Source organism: Phaseolus vulgaris, chromosome 11 (assembly GCF_000499845.2).
Source record: "Phaseolus vulgaris cultivar G19833 chromosome 11, P. vulgaris v2.0, whole genome shotgun sequence".
NCBI classification, from domain to species: domain Eukaryota; kingdom Viridiplantae; phylum Streptophyta; class Magnoliopsida; order Fabales; family Fabaceae; genus Phaseolus; species Phaseolus vulgaris.
The window spans coordinates 36,188,209-36,204,196 of NC_023749.2; the positions used below are offsets into that span (position 1 = coordinate 36,188,209).

Consider the following 15,988-nt stretch of genomic DNA (forward strand, 5'->3'; position numbering starts at 1 on the left):
AATGCGTCCAGATGCCGCTCAATCACCTTGGCGATCTGGTCCTGGAGATCGACCTCCAGAGATCTTCCGAGCTTGAAGATTTTCCCTCCGATCTCCTTCTCGAGCCACTGCTCGACAGGTTTAGGCCTGGATTCTCTGGCGATCACCGCCCTGGCGATTCCCTGTTCCCTTGCTTCCTCGGGGCGATTCCGCGCCTCTTCCTCCTCCAGGCCAGCATTCCTCTCCCCTAGCTCAGCGTCTACCATCTCTACATCCCTTCCGGCGGTCTCCTCTGTTACCGGCGGTCTGGGCTTCACACCGGGAGGTGGGGTGGTTGTTACATAACTCACTGATCTTTTGTTTTTCAGGCTATTCTCGTAGCACCTTTTCGCTTCTTTCTGATCAGACTTGATCGTGATCACCACCCCTTCCATGGACGGCAACTTCACCTTCATGTGCCGAGTCGACGGAATGGCGCCTATCCTGTTAAGAGTGGGCCTTCCCAACAGGATGTTATATGCTGAAGGGGCGTTTACGATGAGGTACTTGATTTTCTCCGTCCTCGACCCGGCCTCATCTGTAAACGTGGTTCTCAGCTCAATGTACCCCCTGACCTCCACCTGGTCACCAGCGAAACCATATAAGCACCTTCCATAGGGCCTTAGCTGGTCAAGGGGCAATTCCAGCTGCGTGAAAGTCGGCCAGAACATCACGTCTGCCGAGCTTCCTTGGTCCACCAGGACTCTGTGGACCTTCCTTCCCGTTGTAACCAACGAAATAACTATGGGATCGTTGTCATGAGGCACAACGTCCCGAAGATCCTGCTTGGTGAACGTAATGTCCACTTCCGGCGAGTGATCTTCAAACATGTCCACTGCCATCACCGATCGCGCATACTTTTTCCTCTGCGATGCGGTGCATCCACCACCTGAAAAACCCCCTGCAATGGTGTGGATCTCCCCGTGGATAGGCATCTCGTGTTGCTGGGCTTCTCCACCTGCTGGCTGGGAACTCGACGCTCCCCCCGTCCTCCTATCCAGCAGATAGTCATTGAGGAACCCGCTCTTAACCAGATCGTCGAGCTGATATCCCAAAGACAAACACGAGTCCAAGGTGTGGCCAAAACATTGGTGGAACTCGCACCAGGCGTCCGGCTTTGACCCCAGCACCTTGTCGCCCACCTTCTCAGGCGCCTTCAACCTAGCCGATATGTTAGGGATAGCGATCAGGTCCGCTAGTCCCATGACAAATTTGTGCTTAGGCGGGCGATTGTATTCCCGGCGTGCTGGTTGCTGGCGTGCTTGGCTTCTTCCCTTGTTTCTCCTATCGTAAGGATGGCGAGTCCTTTGGTCTTTTCTGGCCGCCGCCGCCGTTTCCAGCACCCTCTGCGGCTGGATCCTGGTCTGGGCGCGTGGCCTGGCGAGAGCCACGCTGCCTCTCTTCTCGGCGACTTCACTCTCGTCGGCGATGTGGGCCACCGCAAGTCGCCTGACTTCAGCAAACGTCGCTGGATGAGCCCTGATCAAGGCCTCGCAGAATGGCCCTGGCTGCACGCCCTTCTTGAAGGCATAGACCAGCATTTCTTCATCCTTGGCCGGCGATCTGACCATCTACGCTCCGAAGCGATTGAGGTAGTCTCTGAGGGACTCCCCATGGTACTGCCTTATATCAAACAGATCATAGGACACCCTGGGCGGTGCCTTATTCACAATGTACTGCTCGACAAAGATTTTCGAGAACTGTTGAAAATTGGTTATGTGGCCGTTAGGCAGGCTCACAAACCACTCCATCGCCGTTCCCTGGAGCGTACTCACGAACATCTTGCAGTAGACGGCGTCAGACCCTCCCGACAGCATCATCTGCGTGTGGAACGTGGTCAGATGAGCCTCTGGATCCTCCACGCCGGTAAAGACAGCCTTAACCGGAACCACGCTCGTGGGAATAGGCGTATCGGTAATCGCCTGAACAAAAGGCATTGGGAAAACACGAGGTGGCGTCGACGGCGCCACCTCTTCAGCAGAAGAACGTCCTTGCTGCTCCTGAAGGGCTCGACGCAGCTCCTCAGTCACCTTGCTGAGCTCCTCGTTCCTGGCGCGAGAGGCGACCAGGTCCTCATGTATCCTCGCCTGCTCTACGCGCGAGGCTTCCACAGTTGCCTGCAACAAGCGCATCATCTCTGCCATCTGTGCCATGGTCATGGTGGTGTCGGCTTCAGCAGCGACAGGCGCCACGGGACTGGAACGATTGCTTCTCATTTTTCTCATTAACTTCAGCGAATCACAGGAATGCAGCAAACAACACTTCAGCCTAGATCGAATCAGCGATCAATCGGAGAAAACAGTGCGAAACAGTGCAAGAAAACTCAAGAACACCGTAAGCCTTCAAAGAAAACCACAACTTCGCCAGAAACCACCGCTTCCCCGCGAACAACCAAACAAACGAAAGAACTCGAACTTCCACCAAACAGATTACGCGTAAGCAGCAGAAAACCTTACTCCACCGATCGAAAAGCCAAACGAACGGTTCAAAACGCAAATTCATCGAACGGAACTCAAAGAAACCGCGAACGACGGTTGCACCAGCACGCAACCGCGCAGAAAACTTCGGAAACTTCCAAAAACTCACGCTGTGGATGGGAGCAAGTTTTACACGGCCCCACGGTGGGCGCCTGATGATCCTGCCTGTTGACCGGAACGCTGGAAACTGCCTCGTCAAAGGATCGACGTGCGCACCGCTTCTCACCTCCGTTCCTCTTCGGGATCTATCTCAAGAACCTGCAAAGAAACAGTACGGCGCCGCTGCGGCCGATCGCACTCCAACGCCCAAGTCAGTGACGGTATCACCAAAAACTAAGAGAACTAGAACCGTGCAAATCCTCTCTCACAGTTAGCTCTATCACTCGCAAGCGTAAAGTGTATGAACTGAACGTGCGTACCTCAGAAAGTTTGTTAAGAACTCTTATATACCTGGTGGCTTTCTCTCTCCTGGCAGTTACAGACTCGGACACGTGGCTCACATCCAACTGTACACGTGCCATCATCTGGAGGCTCCCTGACTTGGCGCTGCTTCTACTCTTATTTTGGCTAAGTTACTTATGCATGGTACTGCCCAGTGAATAGCTAACTTAGGAGTGCGATCTCTACTGGAACTGGCGAGTTAGGGGCCTTCATACACCTTCCCTGTGGTCTCGCCGGCCGCCTTCATAATCTGCTTCTCCTTCATCTTCGGCGATGTGCTTGCTCTGGCGATCTCCGACTACTTGGTCGCCTGGGTCTACGTCTGGCGACTTCATCTTCAACCTGGCGATCGCCCATTCTGGTAAACTGGAAATCGGAACACGCCAACTTAACAACTGGCGACTACACGTGCCCCCCGACTTCCTTCCCCTCTGCCAACCTGGCGCCTTGTCAACACGCCTACACTGTAGCAGGATGCCACGTCATCACACCCGACCACCAGGGCGGTACAGACACAAACATGACCTTAGTGTAATTTGAATTGGGAGCAGAGAGAGGAATTTTTTTTTTTTTTAATTATGTAAATCCTTTGATAAAGAGATTTCACATAAGCATTTTGAGTTGTAACTGCTATTCTAAGATTTATTGCAAATAAATTTGATATTAGTTTATTACAACTAGTTTGATATACAAAGCTCTATTTATAAATTAATTTTTTTATCAACAATAACTTTTATAACCTTTCTCCCCTTGTTAACAAAAAAAAAACATCCCTTGTTCTTTCTTTCTCATTCTCTCTCCTTCATCTATAACTTTCTCTCTCCATACCTCATTTATTTCGGAATCTAATCACATCTCACAGGAGCTGAGGTACTAAGGGTCAATCATATTTTCAAATAGAGTAAACTTCTATTTACTATAAAGATTTCTTGTTCTATACTTTTCCATACGGTTTTGTCATCAATCTTGGTGGGGTTAGTTGAGAAAAGTGATCCTTTAAACTTGTTTTATCATATAGTTAAATTTGGCTATATTTAGATAACTTACTCTAGGTCCCAAGGTTTTGTGTAACATTTCTAACTTAAATTTTGGAAGGTTTCTTTGAAGATAATTTTTTTTTAGGTAAGGAAGCTACTTATGTTTTGGTAGAATCTTATGATAAATAACCTAGATAAGAAGTTAATCTATTAATTGGATTAGGCATGTTAGAGTATAAAGTTAGTTAACCTGGTTTTGTTATGGTTTGATGAGTATATGCGTATGAATAGTTTAGATTGTATTGAAATTATTGAAACATTATGTTTGAACAAATTATATTTGGATTGATCATTTTGAATCGTTTAGAAGTTGTATTATTGAAATGCTTTTGAAAGATCCTTGAAAAGGCATTTAATTAACCTATTGAGTTAAATTATGTTATATTTTCTCTAAAGTAAGCCAATTCTAGCTCAAATGAAAACGACTTTCATCAAATTCTTTTTTAGCCCTTGATCCTGCCTGTTGACCAAAACGCTGGAGCTTTGCCTCGTCACACTTGGATCGACGTATGCGCCGTGTCAGCCTCCGTCCTTCACCGCGATCCACCTCAAGAACCTGCAAAAGACGAAACGGCGCCGCTGCAGCCGATCGCGCTCCAACGCCCAAGTCAGCGACTGAACCACCAATTACTTAAGAGTAAAACTCAAGAACTCTAAGGAACCGTGACCAGTTCTCTCTCAGTGTACTCAAGACTCGCAAGCGTAAAGAAAACAATCTGAACGTGCGTACCTCAGAAGTTCGTTGGGAACTCTTATATACCTGGGCACTTTCTCTCTCCTGGCAGTTACACATCTGGACACGTGGCTCGCATCCAGCTGTACACGTGCCTTCATCTGGAGCATCCTTGACTTGGGCACTACTTCTGACTCTTCTTTGGCTAAGTTACTTATGCATGATACTACTCAGTGCATAGTTGCCTTGGAGCGTGATCTCTTCTGGATGGCGAGTTCGGGTGCCTTCGTACACACCTTCCCTGTGGTCTCGCCGGCCGCCTTCATGATCTGTACTACCTGTTTCACTGTATACGTTCAAGTAAACTGTCCCCCGACCTTATCCTCTGGCCAGCTGGGAAGTGTCCATCTGCCTTCATCTTCGGCGATGTCCTTGTTTCGGCGGTCTCTAATCACTTGGTCGCCTGGGTTCATATCTGGCAACTTCATCTTCAACTCGGTGACCGCCGGTATAGGTATGATGGAGATCGGAGCACGCCAACTTGATAACTGGCGACTACGCAAACCCCCCGACCTCCTTCCCTTCTGCCAACCAGGTGTTCCATCCAACACGCCTATATCATAGCTCGACGCCACGTCATTACTCCCGACTACCAGGGCGGTACACAAGCCCCCCAGTCTTAAGCGAAGACTTGTCCTGCGAAAAGACTAAAGGAGTCACGTCACTACCGATCTACGTGGCGCTGGCGCAAAATTCCAAACGTTTGTACTTTCTGCTTTCCTGACGCTCCACCAAACACTCTTCCAATCACTCGACACGTGGCTTCATCAACGGTTACCTTTAATTGTCGTTTGCGCTTCCAAAACCCATTCGAAAAACCCTTAAACCCATTTCACTTCTACTGTTCCATCACTTCTTTGCTTTCTCAAACGCTTCAAGCTTCTTCTGCAAAAACCCACGACGCTCTTGAACCTTCTGGATTTTCAACTTCCTTCATCGTTCTTCCGATCATAAAAAGGTACTCCCTTTACTTCTTCTGCTGAGTTTTCCTGCATTTTAACCGATTCGCATCATCCATTAACTGTCTGGTGCATACGCTGTGGGCTGTTTCTTCTGTTTCTCCCTTCTCGTAACTTAGGGCTTCGTCTCCATTACAACGAACCTTCGTTTGTTCGTTTCTTCATCCTTCTTTCACGATTGAGTCAGCCTCTGCGAACCCTGCTCACCTTTCCTTTTCTTTTCCTTTGCAGTTTCCGCGATGGCTCGTTCAAAGATCATCCCAAATCCTCCTCCCTCGTCACGTAACCCTCCGTCTCAAGCACATAACCCACCACGAGCACCTGGTGCTTCTTCTTCCCAGGCTGAGAGGCCTGCAACCTCCCGCCCTGACCTGGCTCAGGCTACTCCACCGGTCGCCGGAGGAGCCTCCATTCCTTCCCCAGACTTCAAAAAGCTATACCCATGGGCCACCCCGACTTTGTTGAAGGAAACTTCCTCAGTAAATTCTGCTGGGACAGTTCTTCGATTGAAGAAAGGGGACGAGCCCCACCTGTCGTTCCACAAGGAGCACGACGACAAGATGATGGTGCTACCTTGCCCCCCCGATGTGCCAGTTTGTGCAGACGACAAAGGGAATAACGGCGAGCTGTTTTGCTTCATATACACCACCTTATTCAAGAAGGTGAAACTTAGGTTTCCCTTCACTCGTTTCGAAAGGGAGCTACTCACCGAGCTTGACATCGCCGCCGCCCAGCTCCATCCCAACAGCTGGGCATTCGTGCGGGCGTTTCAAATCATGTGCGCACATCTGGGACTGCCAGCGTCAGTGGACGTTTTCCTTTTCCTGTTTGAAGCTAAGCATCCAGGAGATCGCCTCTGGGTGAGTCTGAACGGGATTGCTGGGAGGTCGATCTTCTCTATCTTCCAGCAATCCTACAAGGATTGGAAAGGCAAATTTGTCCAAGTGCACCCAAACAACCAGGACGCCTCGCTGCTCGACGGCTTTCCCTTGTATTGGGTAAACAAGGGAAATAAAGAATGCAAGGGGAGCTTCAGGAGGCCAAGGAGCCCCGACAACATGGGAGCCTTGGACAAAGATCTGTGCCTCTTTTGGAAGAGCGTGGCAGACACCAACATCACTTTCCTCACCACTGCGCTCATCTCCTTCGAGTTCTTCGAAGATCAACTCGAGGCTCGCATAGGTTAGTGCTTCAACGTTTAAGTCTTTGCCCTGTGCTGTTCCTCTGTTAACTGCTGCTGGGCGTCTTGTCGGTTGTGTACAAGGCTTGGGTTTTATTTTCTGCATCATTTGTTTGCTTTTCTTGCATACTGACTTATGTGTTTGTCTTTCTCTCTGAGCTGACCCATGTACCTTTGCATTATGCAGATCTTATGTTGGGCAAGGGAAAACTGGCTGAGTTGAGGGCGCTCGCCCGAGCCCATGGGTTGGCGTCGGGTTCCCAGACCGTGCCAAATTCAGTGGTGGAGATCGCCGCTGCCCAGGGCAGATCGCCTCCGAAAGGCCCAGCCCCTTCAGAGGCCCAGCCCGCCCAACAACGCAAAAAACTCGTCCTCAGGAAATCAAAGAGGAAAACCCCTCAAGTGGTTCATGAGGACGAAGAAGAAGACGATGAGGCGACTAAGGATGGCCTTATCACTAAGAGGAAGAGGGTGGCGCCTTCTTCACCACCTGCCCCACCTCCTCTTCCAACGTCAACACCACCTTCCACACCGGGTCCACCTCCAACACTGCTTCCTCCCCCAGCTCCCACATTGCCAGTCCAAGCAGTTCCCCTGGCAGCTGCACTTCCTGTGGTTGAGGCCGCCGAGCCCAACTTTATGGAGAACCCCCCGAGCGCCTCCACGCCATACGTATCTGCTGGAGGGGGTCCTCCTTCAACTGCCTCAACTGCTGGAGCTGCACCAGGCGGGGATGAAGGCGCTCATAACTCGCCTATCATCATCACCGAATCCCCGCCGTCGCCACCACGCCAAGAAGCTCCCATTCAACAACCAACTCAAGAAGGTGGTGGCGAGAACCAGCAACAAGCTCCCCTGGTGCCCCCACGAGCAAACCTCTCCCTTGAGGTAAAAAGGGTGTGGGAACCCTTCTCAGCGAAACTCAAGATGATGGCGGAGGACTTCCCCTCCATCATATCTAAAGCTGTGGAGAGTTCCAGCAAGAAGCTCCAGGATGACATCTCCGTGCTCCAAGAGGAGAATCGCCTAATCAGGATCGAGGCGGAGAAGTTATCCTGCAATCTTATGCTCGCGGAGATCGATCACTCCCGAGTGGAGGACACCATGAGCACCGAGCTCCGGGTGGCACGCAAGGAGGCCACCGATCTACGCCATAAGGTGCAGCTCTTAGCTTAAGAGAAGATCGAGCTGGAGAGCAAGCTGGTCCCTTATCGCGTCAAAGTGGCTGACTTGGAGGCGTCGATCAAAGCAGATGCCGCCAAGGTAGAAAACCTTGAGAAAAGGTCAGCAGATCGGGAGGTCTTCCTGGGGAAAGTTGAGAAGGAGAGAGACGACACCATGGCCAAACTCGCCGAGGCCAAAGAAGAAAATGGGAAGATCACCACAAAGCTGGCTCAGGCGCAGGCGGAATCCAAGAAGGTTGTTGAAGACCTCCTTCAAGCTCGTGAAACAACTGAAGAACTCAAGAAACGAGCTGAGGAGCTAACACAACAGAACGAAGGGCTCAAGAAGCAGATTGAAGAACTCGAGCTGAGCTCTGCCCAAATCCTTGCTGCTGGGTTTGACGCTGCCTTGGAACAATTCGCCTGCCTGTACCCTGACTTGGATCTCTCCATGGTGTCGCTGAACAACGAGGTGGTGGACGGGAAGATTGTTCCTTCTGAAGACTAGCCGCTCGCTGCTTCCCTTCACCACTTACTCATCTGTCTCTCTCTTACCCAATTTACTTGTAATAAATTTTTCCCTTTTCTGCTCATGTATCTTGAACTGATCATACTTTATTATAAAGTCTTTGTGCTTCTTCTTACAACTTCTCTGTCTGCCTTATCTCTCCTCGTATAATTCGCTTCAACGAAATTAACTTAGTAACTCCGCGAGCGCGATTGTATACTTAACTGCTTCGAACCACTGACTTTCGAACAATAACATTCTAACAACTTGTAACCTCAAGGTAATGAACCTTAGCGTGAAATCGCTCTTCAAATAACGAACTTCAACCCAACTAATGGCTTAAGACACAGCTCATCTGATCTGCCTTATCAAAACGGGCCTTGGCTTTCTCGCCATCGCTTGAATTTCTCTTGGTCGCCAAAGACTCTTGGCGATACCAGCTTCCTCTTGCCTTCCCAACTAGGCCATTGTTCCTTCATCTGGGGGTAGAGGCGCCTTTCGGGTCCTTCTCTACCTCCCTGAGCTTCAGAACAAAAGACCGGGTGGCAAGGCGTTCTCTTCGAACCTACCTTAGCCACCCTCCAAACTTCTTCCACCCTTTACACCATACCTGAACTCGTTCGAGACGAGAAGGATTTTATCTTGCCTGAACTCGCTCACCGGCGAGAAGGTCTTTAACTCGCCTGAACTCGCTCATCGGCGAGAAGGTCTTTAACTCGCCTGAACTCGCTCATCGGCGAGAAGGTCTTTATCTCGTGCCTCTACATTGCCCCAGGGGTTACATCTTCTCTCCCCCAGGAACATTGAGGACTTTTTGCTGGTGCCTCTACATTGCCCCAGAGGCTACATCTTCTCTCCCCTGGAAGCACTGAGGACTTTTTGCTGGTGCCTCTACATTGCCCCAGAGGCTACATCTTCTCTCCTCTGGAAGCACTGAGGACTTTTTACTCTTCCTCGCCTGCACTCGCTCGACGGCGAGGAGGTCTTTATCTCGCCTCAAGACGCGCGAGGGCGTTGAGGTCTTTTAACTGGTGCCTCCGATCGCCGAAAGACGATGAGGACTTTAACTTTAACTGAGACCGCCAATCGCCGAAAGACGATGGGGGACTTAGAAACTTTTTAGAAAGCATGCAACATAACTTCAACTTGCCTTAAATCACATATAAGTGACAAGGTCTTTCTTCAAAACTTTCGGAAAACAACAAGCATGCAATATCAAACACTTTAAACTTTGAAAACTCTTCTTTATTGGGCGGCCTCATTAAAAACCCTCCTTAGGGAAAAAAGAGTGCCCCCTCCAAACTGTTTTAACAGAAACATTGTAAAGCTCTTCGTGTTTGTTTTTACTTACAAAGTTCTTAACTGTAATATAACTTGAGGTGCGTGGCGTTCCAAGTGCAAGGAATCGCCCCTCCTTCCAAAGTTTCTAAGCGGTAGGCGCCGTTCCCGAGCGCCTCGGTTATTCTGAACGGCCCCGTCCACTTAGGCGACAGCTTGTTCTCCATCTCGTATTGGTGAGCCTTCCTCATCACCAGGTCGCCTTCTCTGAACTGTGTTGGCATCACCTTCGAGTTATATCTTCGTTCAATCCTTCTTTTCACCGCCTCAGCTTTTATTCTCGCCTCTTCCCTGACCTCATCCAGTAAGTCCAGGTTCAACCTTCTTTCCTCATTCGAGTCTTCCTCCACGAAGTTCTGGAACCTCGGCGAGCTCTCCTGGATCTCCACTGGAATTATTGCGTCACACCCGTAAACCAAACTGAACGGGGTCTCATGGGTTCCTGACTGCTCGGTGGTGTGGTACGCCCAGACTATACGGGGTACCTCCTCAGCCCAGCTTCCTTTGGCTTTCTCTAGTCTTCTCTTCAAGCCTCTGAGTAGTACCCGATTGGCTGACTCTATTTGGCCATTCGTCTGAGGGTGCTCGACGGATGCAAATACTTGTTGAATTCCTACCCCTTCACACAGCTTCTTCAACAGGTGACTTGCAAACTGAGTCCCATTGTCCGACACCAGGCGCTTGGGCACACCAAACCGGCACACAATGTTCTTCCACACGAAACCCTCGATCTTGTGTGCGGTGATCTGGGCCACTGGTTCTGCTTCGATCCACTTGGTGAAATATTCAATCGCCACCACCAAGTACTTCATCTGCCTGATCGCCAGCGGGAACGGTCCCAGGATGTCGATTCCCCATGTATGTTCGTCGAGCTTTGGTTTGCTGAGTTTTCATGAGAAAGATGAGAAGCAACCGTTCAAGTCCAGTTGTGCCAGTTGCTGCTGAAGGCGCCATGACCATGGCGCAGATGATCGAGATCATGCGTGCGCTGCAGGCGAATGTGGAGGCCTCGCGCATAGAGCAGGCAAAGATGCATGAGGACCTAGTCGCCTCTCAGGCCAGGAATGAAGAGCTCAGCAAAGTGACTGAGGAGTTGCGCCAAGCTCTTCAGGAGCAGAGAGGGCGCCCGGTCGCTGAAGAGGTCGCACCGTCGTCGCCACCTCGCGTTTTCCCTATGCCGTTTGCTCAGGCGATCACAGACACGCCTATCCCTGCGAGCGTGGTACCTATGAAGGCTACTTTCACCGGCGTGGAGGACCCTGAGGCACATCTCACCACGTTTCACACGTAGATGATGCTGTCAGGAGGCTCGGATGCTGTATATTGCAAAATGTTTGTGAGCACGCTCCAGGGAACAGCGCTGGAATGGTTTGTGAGCTTGCCTACAGGTCACATAACCAATTTCCAGCAGTTTTCGAAGCTTTTCGTCGAGCAGTACATTGTGAACAAGGCGCCACCTAGGGTGTCTTACGACCTGTTCGACATAAGGAAATACCAGGAAGAGTCCCTCAGGGACTATCTGAATCGTTTTGGAGCACAGATGGTCCGCTCGCCTGCGAAAGACGAGGAGATGCTGGTATACGCCTTCAAAAAGGGCGTGCTGCCGGGACCCTTCTGTGAGGCGCTGATCAGGGCCCACCCCGCCACGTTTGCTGAGGTTAGGCGACTTGCGGTGGCCCACATCGCCGACGAAAGTGAAGTTGCCGAGAAGAGAGGGAGCGTGGCCCCTGCTAGGCCACGTGCTCAAACCAGGATCCAGCCACAGAGGGTGCTGGAGATAGCGGCGGCCAAGAGGGATCAAAGGACTCGCCATCCTTATGATCCAAGGAAAAACAAGGGAAGGGGTCCAGGGCGCCCCAGGGAGTACAATCGCCCGCCAAAGCATAAGTTTGTCATGGGGTTGGCAGATCTGATCGCCATCCCCAACATAGCAGCCAGGCTCAAGGCACCTAAGAAAGTGGGCGACAAGGTGTTAGGACCAAAACCAGACGCCTGGTGCGAGTTCCACCAGAGTTTTGGTCACACCGTCGATTCGTGTTTGGCACTGGGATACCAGCTCGACGACCTGGTCAAGAGCGGTTTCTTGAATGATTACCTGTTGGACAGAAGGACGGGGGGCGCGTCGAGCTCCCAGCCGGCGGGTGGTGAGGCTCAGCAGCATGAGATGCCCACTCATGGAGAGATCCACACCATCGCATGAGGTTTCTCGGGTGGTGGATGCACCGCATCACAGAGGAAGAAATATGCAAGGTCTGTGATGACGGTGGACATGTTCGAGGACCACTCGCCAGATGTGGACATTACGTTCACAAGAAAAGATCTCAGGGATGTTGTGCCTCATGACAATGATCCCATAGTTATCTCACTTGTCACAGCGGGAAGGAAGGTCCACAGGGTACTGGTGGACCAAGGAAGCTCGGCAGATGTGATGTTCTGGCCGACTTTCACACAGCTGCAAACCCCTTGACCAGCTGAGGCCCTATGGAGGGTGCTTGTATGGGTTCGCTGGCGATCAGGTCAGGGGGTACATCGAGTTAAGAACTACATTCACGGATGAGGCGGGCTCGAGGACGGAGAAAATCAAGTACCTCATCGTGAATGCTCCTTCAGCATATAACATTCTGTTGGGAAGACCAACACTCAACAGAATAGGAGCTGTGCCCTCGACCAGGCACATGAAGGTGAAGTTGCCGTCTATGGAGGGGGTGGTGATCACCATCAAATCTGACCAGAAGGAAGCAAAGAAGTGCTATGAGAATATCCTGAAGAATAAGAGGTCAGTAAGTTACATCACGACCACCCCGCCTCCCGGTGAGAAGCCCAGGTCGACTTCGATGGAGGCGACCGCCGGCAGCGATGTCGTCATGGTAGATGCTGAAGCAAGGGGGAGAATGCCGATCGGGAAGAAGAGGCGAGGAACCGCCCAGAGGAAGCGAGGGAACTGGGAATCGCCAAGGCGGTGATCGCCAGGGAAACCAGACCCAAACCCGTCGAGGAGTGGCTCGAAAGGGAGATCGGGGGAAAGGTCTTCAAGCTGGGAAGATCTTTGGAGGCTGAACTCCAAGACCAGATCGCCAAGGTGATAGAGCGGCATCTGGATGCTTTTGCATGGTCTGCTTCAGACATGCCGGGAATTGACCCCGACTTCTTGTGCCATCACCTAGCAATGGACAACCAGGTCAAACCAGTGCGGCAGAGAAGAAGGAGATTTAACGAGGAGAGGAGGCAGGCGATCAGGGATGAAACACATAAGCTCCTCGCCGCAGGCCATATCAGGGAAGTCCAGTACACTGAGTGGTTGGCCAAGGTCGTGCTGGTAAAGAAAAGCAATGGGAAGTGGCGCATGTGCGTCGACTTCACTGACCTGAACAAGGCTTGCCCAAAGGACTCGTATCCTTTGCCAAGCATAGATGCCCTGGTCGACAGTGCTGCAGGGTGTAAGTTGTTGAGTTTCCTGGACGCCTTCTCGGGGTACAACCAGATAAAAATGCATCCTATGGATGAAGAGAAGACCGCCTTCATGACCGAGAGATCGTGCTACTGCTACAAGGTGATGCCCTTTGGGCTGAAGAATGCGGGGGCCACGTACCAAAGATTGATGGATAGGGTACTTGCACCGATGCTGGGAAGGAATGTGCAAGCGTATGTGGATGATATGGTTGTGACCTCGCCGGAAACGAGCAAGCACGTTGCGGACCTGGAGGAGTTGTTCACCACAATCGCCAAGTTCAGGTTGAAGCTGAACCCCGAGAAGTGCATTTTTGGCGTGGAGGCAGGGAAGTTCTTGGGATTCCTCTTAACTGAAAGAGGAATAGAGGCAAATCCTGATAAGTGTGCTGCCATCTTGGCGATGAGGAGCCCGACTACCGTGAAGGAGGTGCAGCAGCTTACAGGTCGGATGGCCGCCCTGTCTCGTTTCGTGTCGGCTAGCGGAGAGAAAGGCCATCCGTACTTCCAGTGTTTAAGGCGGAATAATAAGTTTGCTTAGACGAAAGAGTGTGAAGAGGCCTTCGTCAAGCTTAAAGAGTACCTGGCGAGCCCGCCGATTTTGTGCAAACCGTTGGTGGGAATCCCTCTCAGGTTGTATTTTGTTGTGACTGAAAGGGCGGAGAGTGCGGTGCTCGCCCAAGACCAAGACCAGGCTCAGAAGCCTATTTATTTCGTCAGCAAGGTGTTGCAAGGCCCGGAGGTGAGGTATCAGGCCTTGGAAAAAGCTGCACTGGCTGTGGTATTTTCGGCGAGGAGGTTGCGCCACTATTTTCACAGTTTTACAGTACTGGTGATGACCGACTTGCCCATCCAGAAGGTCCTGAAGAAGCCTGATGTAGCTGGAAGGATGGTGAAATTGGCGGTGGAGCTGTCGGAGTTCGACATCAAGTATGAGCCCCGAGGACCGATCAAGGGGCAAGTTTTCGCCGACTTCGTGGTCGAGCTCTTGTCAGAGGTAGCACGAGTTGAAAGGGATGGTTTTCGTTGGGTGCTCTCGGTGGACGGATCGTCGAACCAGCAGGGTAGCGGTGCTGGAGTCATTCTGGAAGGGCCCAACGGCGTGCTAATAGAACAGTCCCTGAGGTTTGCCTTCAAAGCCAGCAACAATCAAGCAGAGTACGAGGCGTTGATCGTCGGAATCTTTCTGGCCAAAGAGATGGGAGCTAGGGTGCTGATGGCTAAGAGTGACTCGTTATTAGTCACGGGACAAGTAACAGGCGAGTTCCAGGCCAAGGATCCACAAATGGCGGCTTACTTGGAGTATGTGCAGGAGTTGAAGGGTTCCTTTGTCTCGTTTGAAGTGGTGCATGTGCCCAGAGAGCAGAATGCCCGAGCAGACTTGCTAGCTAAGCTCGCCAGTTCGGGCAAGGGGGGTAGGCAGAGGACGGTGATTCAAGAAACCCTGAAGACGCCTAGGGCATTTGTGGCAGATCACCTGGTTCTTCAAATAGGCAAGTCGACGGGGAAAACGGCGAGGTGTCACAGGTCTTTGACTCAGGAGACCTTGAGATCGCCAAGAATAAGAGCATGTCGGGGGGAGAGGGTGAACATTACGCAGGTCTGTGACACGCATGAGCCAGACACATGGATAACCCAGTACCAGCGTTGCCTGGCAGATGGCCTTCTCCCGCTGGAGGCTAGGAAGATAAAGAAGAACTCCAGCAAGTTTACGATGATTGATGGCGAGTTGTATAGGTTTGGGTTCACACACCCACTCCTGGAATGTGTGCACGGAGAAAAATGTACAAGAATTATGGCTGAGCTCCATGAAGGGATATGTGGAAGTCACGTCGGGGGTCGAGCTCTGGCCGCAAGAACCTTCCGTGCAGGTTACTACGGGCCAACAATGAGGGAGGACTGCAAGAAGTATGCACAGTGTTGCAAGCAATGTCAGCAGCACGCCGATTGGCACAGGGCGCCTCCAGAAGAGTTAAAGTCGATTTATAGCCCTTGGCCGTTCCATACGTGGGGAATTGATATCCTGGGACCTTTCCCATTGGTGATCAGGCAGATGAAATACTTGGTGGTAGCAATTGAATATTTCACCAAGTGGATCGAAGCAGAACCAGTAGCCCAGATCACCGCGCACAAGATCGAGAGCTTTGTATGGAAGAACATCGTGTGCCGGTTTGGTGTGCGTAAGCGCCTGGTGTCCGACAACGAGACTCAGTTTGCAAGTCATCTGCTGAAGAAGCTGTGCGAAGAGGTGGGAATTCAGCAGGTGTTTGCATCCGTCGAGCACCCCCAGACAAACGACCAAGTAGAGTCCGCCAATCGGGTGTTGCTAAGAGGCTTGAAGAGAAGGCTGGAGAAAGCCAAGGGATCGTGGGCCGAGGAGGTACCCCGCATAGTCTGGTCATACCACACTACCGAGCAGTCAGGAACCCATGAGACCCGTTTAGCCTGGTCTATGGATGCGACGCAATGATTCCAGTGGAAATCCAGGAGAGCTCGCCGAGATTCCAGCACTTTGTAGCTGAACACTCGAATGAAGAAAGAAGGTTGAATCTGGATTTGTTGGATGAGATCAGGGAGGAGGCGAGAGTAAAAGCTGAGGCAGTGAAAAGGAGGATCGAATGAAGATACAACTCGAAGGTGATGCCAAGGCAGTTTAAAGAGGGCGACCTGGTGATGAGGAAGGCCCA

General features: G+C 51.3%; 1 protein-coding gene across 1 annotated transcript; it reads left to right on the forward strand.

The window, feature by feature from the left end:
* The first annotated feature begins 5,904 nt into the window (after positions 1-5,904).
* On the forward strand, positions 5,905-15,380 carry LOC137806375 (uncharacterized). The gene is made up of 3 exons (XM_068606447.1): positions 5,905-6,286; positions 7,033-7,733; positions 15,351-15,380. The coding sequence occupies exons 1-3, from the start codon at positions 5,905-5,907 to the stop codon at positions 15,378-15,380; spliced, it is 1,113 nt and encodes a 370-aa protein (XP_068462548.1).
* The last annotated feature ends 608 nt before the right edge of the window (positions 15,381-15,988 follow it).

What these genes read in the sequence shown, in the direction of transcription:
- LOC137806375 (XM_068606447.1), top strand. Translation starts at nt 5,905, where the DNA reads ATGGCTCGTTCAAAGATCATCCCAAATCCTCCTCCCTCGTCACGTAAC. An exon ending in AGACGACAAAGGGAATAACG is followed by an intron (nt 6,287 to 7,032) that starts GCGAGCTGTTTT and finishes TGCATTATGCAG; the next exon opens with ATCTTATGTTGGGCAAGGGA. An exon ending in GAGCAAACCTCTCCCTTGAG is followed by an intron (nt 7,734 to 15,350) that starts GTAAAAAGGGTG and finishes ATTGGTGATCAG; the next exon opens with GCAGATGAAATACTTGGTGG.